Here is a 21,069-nt window from a genome sequence, read left to right as displayed (position 1 = left end):
TTCCCCAATTTCATATAACAGGAGTAACTATCAATTCACTAAGAAGAAAAAGAGAATTCGTAATTAGTTAATTACTTCATCAAAGAAAAAGACAAAGCATGAAATTTAACATCTCTGCAATCAACTTTGGACCATCTTCTTCATCGTCATTCAGATTCTAGGTCAAATCGATCGACAGGAGTAAAAAACACATAAACCTAGCTAAATCTAATTGAAGTTACACTAAGGGTTTTTCTTGATGGTTTAATTTCAAACTGAAATTATCAAGACTGTTAATAGAGGGACCGAATACTTGGGAATGTACTAAAATACAAATAAAACAAAACATCATTTGCCTTGAGGTTGGTATACCCCCAAGCAAATAATACTCTCCATTAGCAGCCTTGGAAATTATTTCACTCTCAGGAATGTTAATGGAAGACTTAGACATGAAGAAGTGTTGGTGTGAAACGATATGGAGAAAGTGGATTGATTTTTCTTTAAGTCGTGAGTTTGTCTAAGTCAATAATTCTTTGAACAAGTCTTGCTTATTTTTGACTGATTCAAAAGAAATAATGAGTTTTATTTTAATTAAAAAGAAAAAGAAGAGGTATTTATAAATTTATTTCATAATAATTGCATAGTTGGTGGTATGGTAGTGATAAAGGAAATCATAAGAGGAGAAATTTTTTGATGGGGGCAAAATCCAAAGGAGCATGGGAGACCAATCAGAAATAAGCATTTATCCTAGGGCTGTCAATGGGTACCCATTACCCGGAACCGGATTCGGTAGATTTGGGTCCGGTTCCGGGTTCTAAAGTTGGACCCATTAGCAACTTAGGACCCGACGGGTAATTACTCGATTGGACTCAAATCTAAACGGGTAATACCCGTTGGCTACCCGCGGGTATCGGGTACCCGTTTATTCATACTTTTATTCATGTTTTTGCTAGTTTTAGCTTTGATATTTTACTCGTTTTAAATTTTTCTCTTACATTTAATCTTTATTTAGTACATTAATACGAAATAATAATAAATTTTATAAAAATTATTTAAAATCCAATCCAAAAAGAGACAAATATTAAGTTTTTGATGTCTTTTTAATAGTTTTCTTAAAACTTAATGGGTACCCGGAACCGACGGATACCCGGATATTTAAACGGGTCCGGTTCTGGGTCCACAAGTATAGGAACCGGACCCAAAACCGTTAGGACCCGGATCTGACCTTTATAAGCCGGTTCCGGATCTAGTGATATCCGTGAGGATCCGGACTAGTTGACACCCCAAATTTATCCCCATGCATTTCGACGGTTTCTAACTAATTTATCTTCTTTATTTTTACTCCAAAATTACCCTCTCACTAAATGAAAACAAATCTCGTCAACGAACTATTTCTTCTCTCCGTTCTCCTAAATTAATGCCAACACATTCAAGACGGATGGAATATTTTAAGCAACTTCGGTACTTGGCATCTATTTTGACTTAAAATTCTACATGGCAAATAGCCAAGCCAAACTGGGTTATTTTGCAAATTCACTTTCTATTATATACCTTGTCTTCCTTAATTCTCTTCTTGGTTTTACCGACGCTCCTAATTTCTCTAAATCTTCTCTGGTGGAATAGATAATTGTTCGATACAGACGTATCATACTATGGATCTCCGTAAGTGGCCTTTGATATTTTAGAGATTTCACGATTTTGAATCTGAATGTGAAATTTTATTTTTGGTTTCCTTTGGTTTTGATTAAACATGTTTTTTATAATTTTGTAACTACTGAAAATGTAGTTATGGGTTTCAGTTAAATTTGGTTCGATTTGATTTAGATCTTCAGTATCAACGGATATCTTAATCTTCACACTAATTTACGATTGGGTTAATGAATAATCTTGTAGTGGCTTTAACAAAGAATATCAAAGGACCATACATAACGCAATGGTATCTGAACACTGAAGAGGAAAGTCGAAACTCCAACATTGAAATTAATCAAAATCAAAATTTGGAGGTAGATATTCCATTTTCAATTTCCTGCATTTTTTTTTTGGTCGGTGAGTGATACTAGTTCATGTATAGAGAGTTTTTGAATTGTATTTTTGGTAATACCTTATAATTTATGCATTCAAGAAACTTTTTCTTGTATTGGCCAGGTAATTAAATAGGATTTTTGGCGGGACTAACTGGAGTCAAGTACTTGTTGCCCAGGCTGGTGAGTCTCGAAGTAGATCAGCTGATCGCTCAAGGCAGTTGCTTAACATTGATAGCATGTTCCTAACAGAGGTAAAGCATTGCTTCCACTTTTGCTTATTATTGTTGCTTATTTATTGCTCCACATGCCAGCCTCTAGTATGAATCTGTGGCGCAATGGTAGCGCTTCTGACTCAAAGTCAGAAGGTTACGCGTTCGATTCACGTCTAATTATCTATAGGTTTAATAACACTACTAAGCATAGTTCCTAGATTAACATATATCACAGTCGAATTTAATATATGTTCAACTTACAGATATCAGAATAACCAAATGAAGTCCAGATTTAAGGATGATTATTAACTGGTAATTTAAACCTCAAATGAAGTTACAAAGCACTTACATAAGAAAATGAAAACCCAAACACACAAACAAATTCTATTGCAAACAAATATTCAGAATTATTGATAAATATAAACTAAAATGCTAATCTTTCTTATTTTTGCGAGTTTCTTCTTGGCAGCTACGGTTTCTTCTTGGCAGGGGTTGGGGTTCTCTTCCCACGCCCTAGTTTCTCGTTGTTTGTTACTCAATCCCAAGAAAGCTTAGCCGCTTCCTTGTCAGATTTCGAAAGATGGAAAGATCGGGACCTTCTACAGTAGCTGTACCTGTTAATTCCATCACATATATTAGTTTACAAAGCACTTGAAGAAACAATTAAAAATCGAAATAAACTATTTAGAAATTTAAATTTCAAGATAGTTGATTAGTGATACTTTTGTGAGTTTTTTTCCCTTTTCCCCTCTTGTCTGAAGCACTATTTTCCCCCTTTTTCCCCTTCTTTGGAGCGTTATTTTCCCCTTTTTTTCACTTCCCCGAAGCGCTCTTGTGTCTTGTGGAAGACTCTCCTTTTGTTTTTTTTTCCTAATAGGGTCTTTAACAGTTATGCTCGCTTGTTGAATATCTTCTTCATCTCTTTCAAGCAAATTAACTTCGATGTTACTGGTCTGTGTCATAGAGTGAGAATTAATCTCTTCCATCACCCTCAACAACGATTGTTTTGCAACTATACTTAGTTCCTCATTTTTACAACCACTTCTAGATACCGACAATGCTAATTGTGAAAATTCACTATAACTTGTAGATAACAATGGGTCGCAATCAACCATTATGTTATTTCCTTGAGAATCATATACTATAGTAACGTTTGATACCTCTTTGGTCCACCTATTTAAGTAATAATGAGACGGAAGATCAGATAACTTTAAATGCCGACGTACTTTCAAAATATGAGCACAAAGTATTCCAAAAAATTCAAATTTTTTTGCAGCTACACTCAAATGTAAGATTGGAGGAATTGATACGTACTGTACGAGGTTCCCCTGTTCCAATATATGATGATACTTTATATATGCTCGTTGTTCCGTCATCAGTATCAAGTTTAAAATCGAGATCAATGAGCCTCAGAAGTTGCAACTGGAATTCATTGAAAATCTTCCTAGTACATATTTCAGACGATTTTTCTTCTACTTCCCATACTGATGTCAGATTTGGTCTCGTCGACAATGATTTGTTGTCTGCTTTTCTTTCCTTTTCACGTCGTGTATCCACTGCTTTATCAAATTAAACCACAAATTCTGAAAGAGTTTGTTTCTTCTTAAAATATTTTTTGAAGTAGTTATTAATACTCTCGCTTCTTTGAGTGGTTGTCATACCAACACAAAAGTGTTCTCTGCCATATACTTGTGCCCATTTCTCACGTAACTTGAACAAGTTGTTCAACCTTTTGTTATCGTGTAACTCATAAGTTTCAATTAATTGTTCCCGACCCAACAAAAATTCATCCCCAGTCTCGTAATCATAAATACATTTTCTAAAATCACTTGAAAATGATGCATGAGTACCAAATATATTGGATAAGTGCTTAGCAGCATTTTGAAAAATATGCCATAAACACAAACAATGGTGAGCATTAGGGAATACCTGTTTAATTGCAGTAGCCATCTGACTTGCTTGATCAGTGAATATAGTTTTCATTTCTTTTCCTTCCATTACCTCTAGGAATGTTTCAAACAACCATACGAATGAGTTTGCTGTCTCATTTTTTAATAAAGCACATCCGAATAGTATAGTCTGACCGTGATTGTTCACCCCAACAATCGGTGCAAACGGCATGTCATAACCATTAGTTTTAAATGTGGTGTCAAAGCACACAACATCTCCAGAAATTTTGTAATTTAATCTAGATTTAGCATCGCACCAGAAACAATTCATAACACGGTCTTCATCGTCAACTTGAATAGTGTAGAAAAATGATTTATTCTCCTTTTGCTTCCTTTTGAAGTAGGCTAAGAGAACTTTGGCATCACCTTTTTTTAGATATTCAGTACGTTTTCCATGGACCAAATTATTACAATCTTCTTGAGTAAAATTAAGATTTTGCAGCCCTCATGCTTCTTCACTCATATAAGAGAAAATCCTAGTTGCTCCCAATCCGGTAGAAACCATATTATTTATTAGAGTAGCTTGAGCAGGTTGTATTTTTCGTTGTGATCGCAACAAATGCACCTTATCTTGAGAACAAAGTTCATGGTTATTCTCTGTCAGAAAACTCTCAACAGAATATGTTTCATTGGCATTAATCCTAATTTGCATTCTTTCCATACAACCAGTTCATGTCACAGCTCGAGCTTTAATTGGTGTCCCTTTTGGATGTTCTTCGCGTTCGCCTTCACTTCGAACAAAAAAATATTCTCCCAATAATTTTTTTATCCGCTCTTCTTTTGGAAGATGATTGTTTCCTCACACTAAATCCAACTCTCCTTGCATAGGCATTATAAAATTCATATGCATGGTCGTCAGAATTAAGTGTTCTTCCCATTATGGTTTCGTGATCTTCCATAGCCTCCCCGGTAACAATAATCTCTTCCGCATTAGTTTGAACAATCTCATTATCATAGTTGTCATCTTCCATAGCCTCCCCAGTAACAATAATCTCTTCCGCATTAGTTCGAACAATCTCATTGTCATTGTTGTCATCTTCCATAGCCTCTCCAGTAACAATAATATCTTCCGCATTAGTTCGAACAATCTCATTATCGTCGTTATCCGCCACCATAGATTCTCTTGGATTAGCAATTTCATTCAAATCAAGTGAATAAAACTTCTCTTGATCTTCCATTCTGATGACATAAAAACAAAGTTACTGGTTAAATTTTGAAAGTTGTAATTAACACCAAAGCATACAAGTACACAACTAATAATAGCAAAGTCCGTTCCAAACCGTCCCATACAACGCGATTTTTTTTGAGGTACAAAGTTTGGTCCTGTTACTAACCCGAGCAAACTCGAGGAGCTTAATAAAATATATTAAACCTAAAATTGTTTTTGTAGCGCTCCCAAAACTAGCAGCTGACTAATCCAAGAGATTAACTAAACAACGAGGCATTAAGAATTTAAATCATTTACTTAAACATTCAGTTAAGAAATCTGCTACAAAAAATTCAGTTAACAAACAGACTCAACTCCTCGAAGCTTTAGATGCGCAACTCTGATCTGTCTCTGAAACTGAAAGTGAGAATGGGTGATCACATCATCCCTAAAAGAGGTGCCCAGTAGGAATAACATTTAACTTTAAAGTAATCATAAGAAAGAGTGGGAAAACAATACATGTTTTCCGAAACATTAAATAGTGACCAAGTCACTGTAATAAACAAACATGTATATGGACAAACTCCTTCTTCAAACAATGTATACTATGGTTGTGCAATTCCGTATTCGCAAATCCACACCTAATCGTATGTATTGATTTCGACAATTCCGAACTCGCAAACTGCCGACCAATATATCATAAAAGCTCTAGGTATAAATGTGAAGGAGCGTATCCTATATACCACAGGTGGAAATTCTTATTTCCCATAACAATTCATGTTGATCACAACACATTACAGGTCCTTTCCAAACTATGGAAAGATTAACAGAATCAACATAATTATCGTAAAACAAGTTAAACAATGCATAAAACGCAGAAACAGAAATACATGAGTCTGTTAAACATAAAATTTTGTAAAGGAAAACAATAATGGTTACCAAAGAGTCAAATGTATTCCCACCTCTTTTGATGACAATCCACGCCTACCTCGAGATCCACGATCCAGTGGTTCGTCCTTCGAATCGATTGTTGTTAATATAGCCTAACTGTTAATCACACAAGAAGTCCAAGAATCTAGCCAAAAGGCTCACACAAGAATCATACAAATGTATCTAATGGTTCTAAGCCCATTATGGTATCTCATTCTCTACCTTTAACATAACTAAGAGTTTACTAATCCAATTAGGTTGATTATATAGTCTATTAGCTAAGTCTTAAGAATATCTACAACTTTGTAGAAGAAACAAAGGTCAAATCGGACCACAAGAGGTCCAAAACATCTAATTAAAAAGACTGTCCTAAGCCCAATTCCATCAAAGTCAACTAACAGTCACTGACGGTCGAACTAACGGTCAAGGGTCAACTAACAGTTAATGTCCAAGGTCGAGTCAAAGTCCAGGGTCAAATAGCCAAGTCTAAAGTCTAAATCGGTTAACTGGGTTAAGACGGAGAACTTGGTGAGTCAACACGATTCAACTCAGTTGGATGGCTGAGTCAGACAAAAAGAAATCTAAGTCAGACTGAAACTGTTCAGTCAGGCAGGCACAAGGTTCTTACCCATCTGCGGTTCTAACGTGAGTTCAAATCTATTTCATTACATCAAATCATTCATATCAATTTATAACTCTAAATTGATTTACAAAGGAAATACAGGTTACCTGAAATTGCAGTCATAAGCAAGCCTCCACTGAGACCATCAATAACCCTACATTACCATTGCAAACCTCTAAGTACTCATCCGTTCTTCACTTCAGACACACAACCACCATCACATACACCCAAAACAACTTCAACCCCGTTGTTCTTCTCACATTTCCAGTTCAACTCCAATATCCTCTGCAACATCTCATCATAATAATACCAACACCTACATCCCTTGCAACTTCAACAACACCCTGTAGATCCATCATACTGTCATTCAACTTCATAACTAGTTCATTCCTTAAAGAACGCTCTCATCTACTCATACATCCATAACAATTCCATTACCAACTGTAATTACATAACCACCTCGTCCAACACAGAATGAATCTGTTTCTCCACTACAATTATAACTAACACCACCATCCAAACACATAAAAAAACATTTAAACACAGTTCACCTGCAACCCACTACCAACACCATCAGCTCAATTCAAACAACATGTTCTTTACAACTATGCACCTCCATATCAAACTAATTCAACCACAATAATTCAAATTCAAATTCCAAAACCGTACCCACATCAATCTCAGTTCAAACTCCAACAACTGAAACTCCAATGACCTCCCTGCAGTTGTGAATCTCAACATTAACAGTTCCACTTAAGTGCAAAGGTACCATCAACACATACATGTTCTTCACTTCACTAAATCTTCTTCCCTGCCACTCATCTCAATAACAATTCTAAAACACAGTCCAATCCCTGCATCATCTTAATTCTATGTAATTCAAGATACACCCTAAATATTCATAATTCCATTTCTTACTCGCCAACCCATCTCAATTCATTGTCTATAGATGAATCCATAAATTCAACAACAGAACTGCATAACTTAACAAAAAATCACAGAAAATAACAATTACCTCAGACCAATACTCAAGCACCAACCAGTTCTCCTCTAATTTCTTTTCCTCGACTTCATGAGTTCAATAAATCTAAATACCATCAACAGTTTCATATTTTGAAACTCTACAGAACAATCTCATAAATCCCCAATTTGAATCCTTTCAGGTACGACGAACTTATGATCAAATAAATGGCATATCCTGACCGAGCCTACTCTCACGCTGGGTCTGGCTCTCCCTTTTGCCTCCTTCGCTTGCTGTTGGTCTTTTTCATGCCATTCATCGAATCCCTATTTCGAAAGCATCGAGGAAAGGTCCTCCGGATTTTTACATTGAAACTAGAAAGTTTAAAGCAGACGAGGCTGTTGGATCAGATATAGCTGGTTTTCCGCGAAATCTATTTCAGTAGAGCGTATGAAGTCGATGGCCCGAGGTAGAGCACTCATTGGGCTAGGGTGGCCACAATTTGCCTTACCAACCCCGAGGAAACTTCGAATACGGGCTTTGAACTTTTGTTGACATCCGAGGTAGTTTCTTTGTAGCTTGGTTGATAGTGTTTCGCTAGTTATTATGTATTGATATACCGACAATTCGGGGGGAGGGGGAGGAAAAACTCGTGAGATACACGCGGGTCCAAAAATACCCAAGCCACATGCTGATAATAATAATCGTTGGATTATTATCAAGAGAATCTGATTGGTTTATAAAATGCATATGGATTGAGAAGAAAACACAATTTTTAACAAAACCAAACAAGTTTCGTACAGTTAGATTTGGTGGTGATCCATATGATTTGCAGCCCCTAAATTTGGTACGTTGGATTATAAAAAATTACAAAAACTTTGGTGGTAACACTAGGGTAACACTTTGAAAACCTGGCTCCGAGCTCTCAACCTGGCGGTAAGTGGACTACTCTAAGTCGGGGACTTCATAAGAACAAGAATCCACCGATCGATAGGTAAGATGCCATCCGAATATTCCCCCAAACCTTAAGCATATCCGTTTTTGGAAACTTCGAGACATAACCTGGCTCCGAGCTCTCAACCTGGCGGTAAGTCGTCTACTCTAAGTCTGAAACTTCGTAAGAAAGATGAATCTATCGACCGATAGGTATCATGCCTTCAAAATATTCCGCCAAACCTTAAACATATCCGTTTTTGGTAACTTCGAGAGATAACCTAGCTCCGAGCTCTTAACCTGGCGGTAAGTCGACTACTCTAAGTCTGAGACTTCGTAAGAACGATGAATCCATCGACCGATAGGTATGATGCCTTCAGAATATTATCCCAAACCTTAAACATATCCGTTTTTGGCAACTTCGAGACATAACTTGGCTCCGATCTCAAAGATTGGTTTTTCAGTTGCGTTAAATTCTGAATTTTGTACTACAGTTGCACTGAGTTCTGATTTTTTTAGATTCAGTTGCATTAATTGATGATTTTGTTGACTTCATTTACAGAAGACATTTGATATTTGATTAAAATAGGTTTCAGTTACATAATACATTTGATTAAAATGATTTTGTTGACTTCAATATGGGTTTCGTTTAAAATTTGATTAAAATCTGTCTTAGTTTAAATGATTTTGTGTTTGCAGGATTGGCTTCAAATCAACTCAATAAGCTCTAGGAGGGTTTTGACTTCAAACTTAGCATGATACATCATCGAAATCGATAAATATGAAGCTCAGTGTCGATTCAAACTTCATATATGGTATAATGACATAAAAACTATGAACCAAGAAGCTTTGGGAGGGTTCTGACTTTAAACTTAGCAGGATACATCACCGTAATCGATAAATATGAAGGTCAGTGTCGATTCGAACTTCAGATATGGTATAATGACATAAAAACTATGAACCAAGAAGCTTTGGGAGGGTTCTGACTTTAAACTTAGCAGGATACATCACCAAAATCGATAAATATGAAGGTCAGTGTCGATTCGAACTTCAAATATGGTATAACGGCATAGAAACCTTACACAGACCCCTTTTCATCAACTTCGAGGCATGAACCTTAAACAGACCCCTTTTCGTCAACTTCGAGGTAAGAACGACGAATCCATCCATTTATAGGTAAGATTCATTCAGAATACTCTATGAAACCTTAAACAAACCCTATTTCTGCATATTGTATGTAAACCAGGCTCCGAGATCGAAACTTGGCCTCGAGATGACTACTCTAAGTCAGAAACTTGGTAAGAACGACGACTCCATCCATTTACAGGTAAGAATCCTTCGGAATACTCTAGGAAACCTTAAACAAACCCTATTTCTGCATATTGTATGCATACCAGGCTCCGAGATCGAAACCTGACCGCGAGTTGACTACTCTAAGTCAGAAACTTGGTAAGAACGACGAATCCATCCATTTACAGGTAAGATTCATTCGGAATATTCTACGAAACCTTAAACAAACTTTATTTCTGCATATTGTATGCATACCAGGCTTCGAGATCGAAACCTGGCCGCGAGTTGACTACTCTAAGTAGAAACTTGGAAAGAACGATGAATCCATCCATTTACAAGTAAGATTCATTCGGAATATTCTATGAAACCTTAAACAAACCCTAGCTGTTCTGGCATATTGTATGCATACCCTGGCCACGAGATCGAAACCTGGCCATGAGTGGACTACTATAAGTCGGAAACTTCGTAAGAACGATGAATACATCCATTTACATGTAAGATTCATTTGGAGTATTCTCCGAAACATTAAACAAACCCTATTCTGGCATATTGTATGTATACCTTGGCTCTAAGATCGAAATATAGCCGTGAGTGGACTACTATAAGTTGGAAACTTCGTAAGAACGATGAATCCGTCCATTTACAGATAAGACTCCTTCGGAATATTCCCTGAAACCTTAAACAAACCATATTCTGGCATATTATATGCATGCCCTGGCTTCAAGATCAAAACCTGGACGTGAGTGGAGTACTATAAGTCGGAAATTTCGTAAGAATGATGAATCCATCATCTACAAGTAAGATTACTTCAGAATATTCTCTGAAACCTTAAACAAACCCTAACTATTCTGGCATATTGTATGCATACCCTGGCCCCGAGATCGAAACCTGGCCGTGAGTGGACTACTATAACTCGGAAACTTCGTAAGAACGATGAATCCATCCATTTACAGGTAAATTTCATTTGGAGTATTCCCCGAAACATTAAACAAACCCTATTCTGGCATATTGTATGTATACCCTGGCTTTGAGATTGAAATCTAGCCGTGAGTGGACTACTATAAGTCGGAAACTTCATAAGAACGATGAATCCGTCCATTTACAGGTAACATTCCTTCGGAATATTCCCTGAAACCTTAAACAAACCATATTCTGGCATATAGTATGCATACCCTGGCTTTGAGATCAAAACCTGGACGTGAGTGGAGTAGTATAAGTCGGAAACTTCGTAAGAACGATGAATCCATTAATTGACAGGTAAGATTCCTCCGGAATATTTCCCGAAAACTTAAACAAACCCTATTCTGCCATATTTTATGCATACCTTGGTTCCGAAATCGAAACCTGGCCAGGAGCGGACTACTATATAAGTCTGGAAGTTCGCAAAAACGATGAATCCAACCATTCACGGGTAAGATTCCATAGGAATATTCTCAGAAACCTTAAACTCACACAAATTCGTCAACTTCGAGAAAGAAAATGCCTCCGAGATCAAAACCTGGTCAGGAGCGGACTACTATATAGGTCTGCAAGTTTGCAAAAACGATGAATCCAACCATTTACTGGTAAGATTCCATGGGAATATTCTCAATAATTTCGAACTTCCGGGTTCACAATTATGGTCCTGGAAAAGTTTTCGGATATTTCTACCCAATCTCAATAACCCTAAGTTAGTGACTTAACCATTTTTTTTTTTTTTTTTTTTTTGCAGAAGTGAGAATTTTTGCAGAACCGGATAACAAAATATTTTTTTGCTGAAGTGAGAAATTTTTTGCAGAAGTAAGAAAAATTCTGCAGAAGTGAGAAAAATTTGTCATATCCTTACGACGACTTTTCTTAAGAGTTGTGGAAGGGGATGTAGAAAAACTTTCATCACAACCGTCCATTTCCATCTAAATCCGTCTGTTAATTAATTTTTTTTCTATTTTTCATATTACCATCGTATCCTTTCTTTCCTTTTCCATTTCAAACATTTTTTTCCTTCACAGAGCTGCAACTTCATCTCCCCCGCCGTCGTCTTCACTGAAGTCACCACCATCTCCCCCTCCATCTTCTCCAACTCCAACAACTTTGTTAGTTACTATCATCTTCAACTACATCGATCTCGGCTTCGTCATCTCAGGAGATTTCTTCACCAACTTCATCATCACCAACAAGTAATCTTACACAGAGTTCAAGACTTACCACCTCCATTGATTTCTCAAAGGTCTATTACCCAGATCGATCAGTAATCTACTGAGGATATGTGTTGACTTTGGAACTTATTGTTTTGAAATTTGAGTTATATGGTTTTGGAAGGGCGGTTACATTTTTGAACTTAACCCTCTTTGGAGAAGTTGTTGTGATTGCAGAATGTGACAGATTTTGCCAAGTAATAGGAGAGCAGTTTGAGAAGTACTTGGCTTATGCGATGCCAATGCTTACAGAGAAGAATGTATGTGATTTTTTACAGAGAAAAATGTATGTGATTGGTTACAGAGAAGGCATGTATGGGATTGTTTACAGAGAAGTCTTCATGATGTTTGCGGCTCAGTCACCTGAGCATTATTTTTGAGCAATACATTTTGTTTTACAACTCTTACGAAGGGTTGTCATAAAGTTAGTGTATTAAAGAACCACAAACTTGACAGAACATGTGATAGTGTAGGTATGTTTAGTGGTGTAGACTTCCATACAGGAGGCTGAGGATCAAATCCCCCATCCTCATTTCTTATATTATACAGGAGGCTGAGGATCAAATCCCCCATCCTCATTTCTTCTAACGTTCTATATTTTTACTTCAACAACACCTATAAGTGTTGTTATACATTTTTATTAAAGAAGCCAAAACTTGTGAACGGTAAGGACGGTTGATGAGATAGACTTCCATGCATTAGATTCAATTTCGAATATTCCCTCTAACCTCATTTTTTCCAACATTCTATATTTTTACTTCAACAACACTTATAAGTGTTGTTATACGTTTTTATTAAAACAAAAAACGAAAAAAACCAGAACTTGTGAACTCCAAGTATGGTTGATGAGATAAACTTCCGTGCCGTAGGTTCATGTTCGAATCTCCCCTCTAACACTATTTTTCATCATCATATTTTGGTGTTCTTCAACAACTCTTGTGAAAATTGCGATACGCTTAGTCACTACCTTTATGGAACATAGTTGTTATAGCTAAACGTCGTCACAACTCTTTTGCTTAAGGAGTTGTCGTTTGTTTTTTTTAGCGCAACCCTTGTTTCTTAAAGGTTGGCAGTGATGATATACGACAACTATTCCTTTGAAACCAGTTGTAAAACATAGAACTTTGTACAATGTTTAGCGAAGAATTGTAAATCTCCAGTTGTAGATGTATATTTTTCCCGTAGTGATATACAATCAAGAACAGATAAACAACACAAAATAAAAGAAACATTTGCTCTTTTGTTAGTTTTTGTTGTTTATTTCCTATCTATTGTGAACACAAGTTACGGAGGAACGATCAACGACGGAATTAAAAGAAAACAAATCTCAAGTCACTTGAGTCAAGTGTTTGTGCCCTAACAGAGATGAGTTGTTCGTTCTTCCAGAGTTAATTGTTCACATCAAATCTGTTTACTAGGCCAAAATTTAAAACCGTGGTTATATAGGTGTTGTAAAAATATTTAGGCCCCTCTTATTTATGGGCCTAGGAAGACGGCCCTGGTTTAAACTTTAAAGTACTTATGATTTAAGAAAAAAATGTTAGTGTTTATTTTGATTGCGAACGGAGAAGGAGGTTTTAAGTTCAATCGTTCATAAAAGTTCAGACCTATTTTGTTTTTTGATTTTCAATTTTTTTTGATTCTTATTAATTAATTGTGTGGACTATATTAAGAGAAGTCATTTCTATGTTGGGTTGAAAAGTGAAAACTCATAAAGAATCACAATGTTGGAGCATGTAGTCAGGAACAAAATATGTAAGAGCAACTGCAGTGGTGCGATCAAAACCAAAGATCAAAGATCAAAAAAAAGACCAAAATTTGGGTTTAGTCCGTGTTGTGACGCAACGGTACATGATTAAAATTTCATCAGGCGGACTTTAAAAGTCCGCCCCATTTTTTTTTTTGTAAAATTTCATCAGGCGGACTTTAAAAGTCCGCCCCATTAAAATTTCATCAGGCGGACTTTAAAAGTCCGCCCCATTCTTTGTAACTTTCATCAGGCGGACTTTAAAAGTACGCCTCATTCTTTTTGTTTTTATTTAATTAAAATTTCATCGGGCGTAATTTAAATCTCCGCCCGTTAACAAGCGTACTTTAAATTTACACCCAGTAACAAGCGTACTTTAAATTTACGCCCGACTATATTAGAATTTGGGATTTGGTCGCAACCATATTTGGTCTGGAATTTGATCTTTGGTTGGGATTTGATCTTTACTCCGTCCCACTGTGTTACGATCTCATCCCAAATTTTTGGTTATACTCGCCCACTGTGGATGCTCTAAGATCTTCTAGTGATACCAAAATAACGGAAGGTACTCACTGACATAAGTCTTGGTAGTTAACTAGGTATAAATCAGGCAATGCCCTTCGGAGATTAGACCTGTACAATGGAGCGTAGACCAGGAGCGAACACATATCTCTAAAGCCATCGGAAAATTTATAATAATTAGAAATGAGGCTATATGAGTTGGAGCATTAATTAATAAAAAAAATAGTATGATCTCAGGTGAATTTTCTTTGATGTGGTTAAAAACTGAACAAAGCTCTCTTTTTAGAGCTTCTGGTTCCACCAGAGAATATCGAGACCAATAATATCTTCTAACAAAATTTAAAGCAATAGGAAACAAGAGTTTCTGGTCCAACCATAAAATAATTTCTTAAGTAAAAAAAAACTACTTTAAATAAAAAAATTTACCGGCCCCACACGAAAATAATTCCTTAAGTAAAAATAATAATTTCTTAAGTAAGAAAACCTTATCTCACGGTTAAGGTAGTTTATAAAAATAAATTATATTTTGAATAAATTAAAAAAATTCACGGGTAACAGAAAAAAATTGAGTAAAAAGATAGGGTATTTCATTTATTTATTTATTTGGTCTTTCTACGCGTCTATTAATTTACCCGTTTATTAATTCATGAGAAAATAAAATATATCTTAAAAAAATATTCAGAACCCTAATCTTATACTTCCCTCTCATGGTGCTCCGGCAACCAGTTCAGGTGATTCCTTGCTAGTACTTTTCTTCGCAGTTACCATGAGATTGTTGATTTTTTCTTTGTTTTCCGATTCCATTTGCTTGTTTTTCCACGGTTTCCCTTTGATTTTTATTGCTGCTTTGTTCATTTTTTTTTGGTTTTCTAGGGTTCGTGCTTTTCTCTTTTAGGGTCTTCTCGTTTTTGCAGTCGGCATGCCCATTGCCATTAGGGATTCTTCCTGCACCACATCGCCTGCGATCTCTTCTTCCCAGTCTACTCCTTCCATAGATGAAGCCGCGCCAGATGACAACCTTTGTCATTGCCCCTTCAAGCAGTTTCATGGTTGCTTGAATGGTGTTAATGGAGAGGTTATGTAAAGGGTTCTTTCATGAAGCATGTATATGGCAAGCATCTCTTCTCTGAGGATAACAAGATCATATGCAGGGATCTGATTGCTACGAACTTGCACATTTACTTAGCTTCGGAGAAAGTCCTACGTTGTTTGTGTATGTGGTTGTGTTGCAGATGTATGCATCTGCGTGGTTGGAATAAAGCTTGCAAGGGGAGAAACGGAGTTGTTCATGGTGATGTTATTGCTGGACCTCACAATGGTGCAGAGGTTGAGTTCTTCTTCAAGGTTTGGATAAACCCAGTGAGATTTTGTCAATCTGGTTGAGTTCTACCAGCACTGCGGCTTGTGATGCTATCACATAGTGATGTTGTTGTCACAGATGGTACTGACGTTTTAGGAGTCTCCCTGTATACTGATGTTGAACCCTCCATGTATACAAACCTGCTAAATGTTGTGCTTCAAAGTGGTGGAGTATTCATGGGATGAGAATATGCTTGGATATTTTCATTATTATTTAATATATTTTAATTATCTAGAAAGATATATTGTAATTAATTAAGATGTTTTCATTTATTAATAATATTTTAGAAATATAATTGTTTATTTAGGGATTTTATATATTAGTTTAGAAATCTCGTATTTTAAGGAATAAGTATTTTGATTATTTGTCTAGAAGTTATCTATATAAAGAGCTCCATGTTTTCATATTAGAGGAGAAGATTTTGATTAATAAAAAAGTAGTGTTTTTCCTTGAGAGTGGTATCTCGGAAACATGTTGTTTTGGATTTAATACTATTCAACGCTTCCGCCCTGCATCAGTTGGTATCAGAGACAGGCAACGCTCCTGTATCATGTTTCGAGGAAATTATGATCACTACGGGAAAAATCATCATTGACGACACAAGATAAGAGTTGCAGTACCCCTACGACAACTCCATTTCATGCATTGTGGAACGGGGGTATTGTAGAAAGTCCAAGTTTTTCTACAATGGATGACAAGTGTTGTAAAGGGTGATGCGATTCATGGTTCGACAATAGTTTGTCAATGTTGTGATTCTCTTTCGATTTTTTTTGATAACCTAACACAACTCTTGCTTGTATTGTTGAACAATCGTGGACAACATAAGTAGCATATCGTAGAAACATATACAACAACAATTACCAGTATTATGAATAATATTTGCACAACACTTGTATGAATTGTCGAACTATCTTGGACAACACAAACTTATGTTGTAAAGTAAATGAAAACCTTTTCACAATATCTGGATTGTATAGTTGAAAACTGAAAGACAACATCTATTAATATTGTGTATACTAGTGTCACTACACTTGATAGAGTTGTAGAACATTCTGTCACAACCTTTGTCTTGTGTAGTCATAATATCTAACACAAAATCCCTAGAGGTTGTAATATTTGAAGTAACAACATTTGTTAGAAGTTGTGTGCATAAAACTATTTTGAAAAAAAAAAGATCATAGCTGAAATGGAATTTCAGAAAATAATTCACTTTCACATTAACCTACCAGTGTAATACATTTACATTCAAGTTAACCTGCCAGTGTTAAACACACATTCAAAAAAATGGCAGTGATATAGATGTTTGGTTTCAAACCTCAGAAACCTCTCCTCAAATACATGTCCATCAGAAGTTTCAAGACTATCCCTCTCACTTCATGTTTAATTGAATCAAAATACCTAATCAGATTTTTGCATTAAAACAATAAGATCCTTGGAATCACTCTCATCAGAGCTATCATCATTGGGCTCTTCTTTCTTTTTGGCTGCAGGTGCAGGGCTTTTTTTGCTATGACAGCCTCGGCAGGGCTTTCTTTGATGGCCAGATGTAGCAGCGTTTGTCCTCCGGGGAAAGCGCTGGTTCTGGGGAAAGTTTTTCAAGTTTTCTGCAAAAGGAACATAGGAGAATGATCTTAGTGAAACACCAAATCAAATGACACCATATTTTCACTATCTCGAGGACAGACCAATACAATTATAGTTCTGATCTTTCCAAGTCAACTAGTAGATTAACCCTAATAAATCTAGAATATGTTATTGGATTAGACTTTAAATCAATGACCCAGACAAAATAAAGATAAACATCACTACAAAGAAGAAAAACTAGATACATAAATGTAAGGAAAGAATAACAGACCTGAAGAGCGCGGCAAACATTATCAAACTCAGGATCAAATTAGGCTTCTCCTTTACAGTGACAAGCTCAAGGACAATGCGACAAGATTGGTCTTCAGGGTTGATTATAGGCAACGCAAGAGATCCACGAACTTCATGATCAATCGCTCCACCTAAAAATTAGAACAAGACAAGCCACACCCATTAAAGGATTGAACCAAATAAACAAATATATTCCACCAGTTTGAACTAGCTTAATAAACAACAAAAATTCAACAATTTACAATGTAATTATTCACCAAATACACTAGATTATTTTCAGTGTTGCTAATCGCCAAATATATTCTCACAATGCATTCACATAGAACTAGAACACAGGTCAGTGACCACTTCCTTCAGCTCTTACAAGTTTATGTCGGCATGTAGGTAATACATTCACTTATATTTCACAAGTGGTGGATTGTTTCTTACCATTCTCATCGAACCCGGCTCTTAGAAATGTTTTACTGACAAAGCAATCACCATTCATGTACTGTTATTGCTTAAACTTACTTGTCTTAATCAAAATGTTATTGCACAAGTTACCATGAACCTAAGCTCCAACAACTTCAGTCTCACCCTCTGGTACTGTTTCCTCAGCAGGCCTATCCACCTTCACACCAACATCCTCAGAGTAGTCACCATGAACCTAGAAAATAAAACAATTACCGCATACACATCAGCTTTGCTTTGCAACCTTTCACAAAGAGTTCAAAGTGAGAACTGAAGTTTTAAACTTCAGGTGCATTCCGTAGACTTCTATTTTGCTGGATACTTTCAAATAATTATTCAGAAAGCTCTCTACAAGGTTACGAGGCCGTCTATTCTTTCACAACTTCAAATTTTCTAAACTTCCAGATAATATATATGTGCTAAAAAAAAGTTCATCGTACGGAAACTTAAACAACCACTCCAAAAATACCATAAATCACGTAAAGATTTAAGTTAAAGCGTCTTCTAAGAAAGCATAAAACAATAGTGAGATATACCTCCGTCAACTTTCCAAGATCAAACCTTAGAGCCTTCAAGATCTTGACCTTCCTAATAAACACATTCTGCAATAGATAAATGCTTGATGTATCCTTCTCAATCTCCTTTCCAATCATTTCAGGTATGAATTTTGCCACCAACTCTTTAAGATCACACGAGGAGGCCTGGTTTACCATGGCTTCAACCATCTTGCGACGAATCTGACAAAACAAAGTACAGATGTTACCTATTTACACAAATGAATAACATGAAAAATATAAGAAAACATTGAAATTGAAATATATAACTCCACTTGTCGGATCTGGCTAGAGTGAGCATTACAGGTTCTCTTGACCTGTTTCTCTCGCCTCTTGGTGAATCCAATACAGAACATCCTCAAGGTATCTGCAAAAAATTAAAATAGAAGAAAAGACTCAATTTTCTGAAATGCGTGGGAGGCTCAATTTTAAGGACTCCGAAATGGCTATAAATTTTAAATGGACATTCTATATTGAGTCTACTTACTTATCCATCAGCAAACAAATCCAACATTCTATACTTGAGTCTACTTACTTATCTATCAAATCTGGACCAGTAATTCCATCAGGAAACCCTGGAAAATTCTCGACTTCAGTGGTAGTCATCAACTGTCCACCAGGAACACCCCCAACTTGATACCCTTCAAACACAACATGTTTCAAATTGGCACGATCTGCATAAATCCCAGTATATCCAGCTGGACCAGAACCTATAATCACCAAATTTTCCACACCCCCATATGTATCTGTACAACCAAAACAACAACACTTTAACTTATCTCCAAAAATTCAAATTCAATTCGTATTCAGAGATCAAAACAATTAAATAAAAGCACAGTGTTGAGATTACCAGGAGAGACAGGAGATGCTTCTTCTTGTACAGATGCTGCTGCAGAAACTCTGAGCGGAGGAAGAGTAATAAAGGATCGGTGGTGAGTTAGAAATTGGTTGAGTCCAACATGTTTTCTCATACTGAATAAGATGATGCTAGGAGTGGGATGAAGAGATGAACATCTCAATCAGCAACAAACCCATCTTTTAAATCCTCCATTTCATCTCTCCATCTTACTTACATCTCTTGCATCTTCGTCTTGATCCATAATCTTGTGCTTTCGTGCTTATCACCGCTCTCATCTCAAACCTATTATAATCACCATGCCTCTGCTAAGCTCAATTTCTTCTCGGATTCAATAGAAAACCCTAAATCTGAACCATTCTCTTTTGTTCATCTCCAACAATTTTTTCCTAACAGAATCGATAACTTCTAGAGATGGAAGAATTGAGTTATGTGATGAATATTTGAAGGAAACTTGAGTTAGGGCCGCCGTTGATTGTTACCGAGAAGAAATTTGGTTTTGTGTAACTTGAATCAGTGATGGGGTTGATTAGAATTTGGTTCAGATCTGGATTTGATGAGATGCTACTATTGATTGTTGCGGAGAGAGAAAGGGGTTAAAGAGAGAGATTGAGAGAAGATGATGAAAGAGGGGTCGAGAGAAGAGCAGCGGTGGTGATGGAGCGCCGCATCATCTGCGGAGTAGAGGTGTTCTTCAGCGGTGGTGATTGAGAGAAAAACAGATAGGAATTGGGTTCGAGTGGTTGAAGGAGGGTTATGCTTCGGAAAAAAAAGAAAGAAAAGATAGAATCCGAATGAAAATGGTGGACGGTTGAGATAGTATTTGAGATGCTCATACGGATTAAGAAAAGATCTTTACGGTTGAGATTGTATTTAGGATGCTCATGCGGATTGAGAAGTATGTGTTTCATTTTGTGCTAATACGAGCTCATGTATTCGGTTTGATTATCAACCTTCGACACGAAAAAAATCCAAAAAAATATGAATAAATGTAGCACATTCTTATCGACATTTTGATATAAAAAAATCCAAAAAATGTATAAGATTAAAGTTGAAAAAATAAGAAATCAATCCGATAATTGGTGTGTTTCTTTGTGCTTTTGTGCTTTCTCTTTTGCTTCCGGTTTGAATTTCGACTAGTTACATAGGTCATGAAGTAATTTTGACTAGTCATACATGTCATGAAGTAGCTTTAGTTCACATTAATAGCATGATATATCATCGAAATCGATAAAAATGAAGCTCAATGTCGATTCAAACTTCAAATGTGGTATAACGACATACAAACTATGAACCAAGAAGCTCTGAGAGGGTTCTGACTTCAAACTTAGCATGATACATCATCAAAATCGATAAATATGAAGCTCAATGTCGATTCGAACTTCAAACTTCGTATAATGGCCTATAATCTATGAACCACGAAGCTCTGAGAGGGTTCTGACTTCAAAATTAGCATGATACATCATCGAAATTGATGAATATGA

At 36.3% G+C, this 21,069-nt stretch overlaps 1 protein-coding gene and 1 long non-coding RNA gene across 2 annotated transcripts; one reads left to right on the top strand and one right to left on the bottom strand.

Moving 5' to 3' along the window:
* Positions 1-1,497: 1,497 nt before the first annotated feature.
* LOC113344857 lies at positions 1,498-16,025 on the top strand. Its single transcript, XR_003357930.1, has 4 exons — positions 1,498-1,641; positions 1,873-1,982; positions 2,125-2,254; positions 15,364-16,025. It is a non-coding gene; the product is annotated as an uncharacterized LOC113344857 (long non-coding RNA).
* Positions 16,026-18,275: 2,250 nt separating this feature from the next.
* Positions 18,276-19,700, bottom strand: LOC113345023 (40S ribosomal protein S3a-like). Its single transcript, XM_026588879.1, has 5 exons — positions 19,580-19,700; positions 19,284-19,475; positions 19,005-19,096; positions 18,712-18,912; positions 18,276-18,371 (listed from the first exon to the last, which is right to left on the bottom strand). The coding sequence occupies exons 1-5, from the start codon at positions 19,698-19,700 to the stop codon at positions 18,276-18,278; spliced, it is 702 nt and encodes a 233-aa protein (XP_026444664.1).
* Positions 19,701-21,069: the final 1,369 nt, after the last annotated feature.

The sequence above is a fragment of the Papaver somniferum genome, unplaced genomic scaffold (assembly GCF_003573695.1).
Source record: "Papaver somniferum cultivar HN1 unplaced genomic scaffold, ASM357369v1 unplaced-scaffold_80, whole genome shotgun sequence".
In the NCBI taxonomy this organism is placed as follows: domain Eukaryota; kingdom Viridiplantae; phylum Streptophyta; class Magnoliopsida; order Ranunculales; family Papaveraceae; genus Papaver; species Papaver somniferum.
This window is presented reverse-complemented; position numbering and strand designations above follow the sequence as displayed.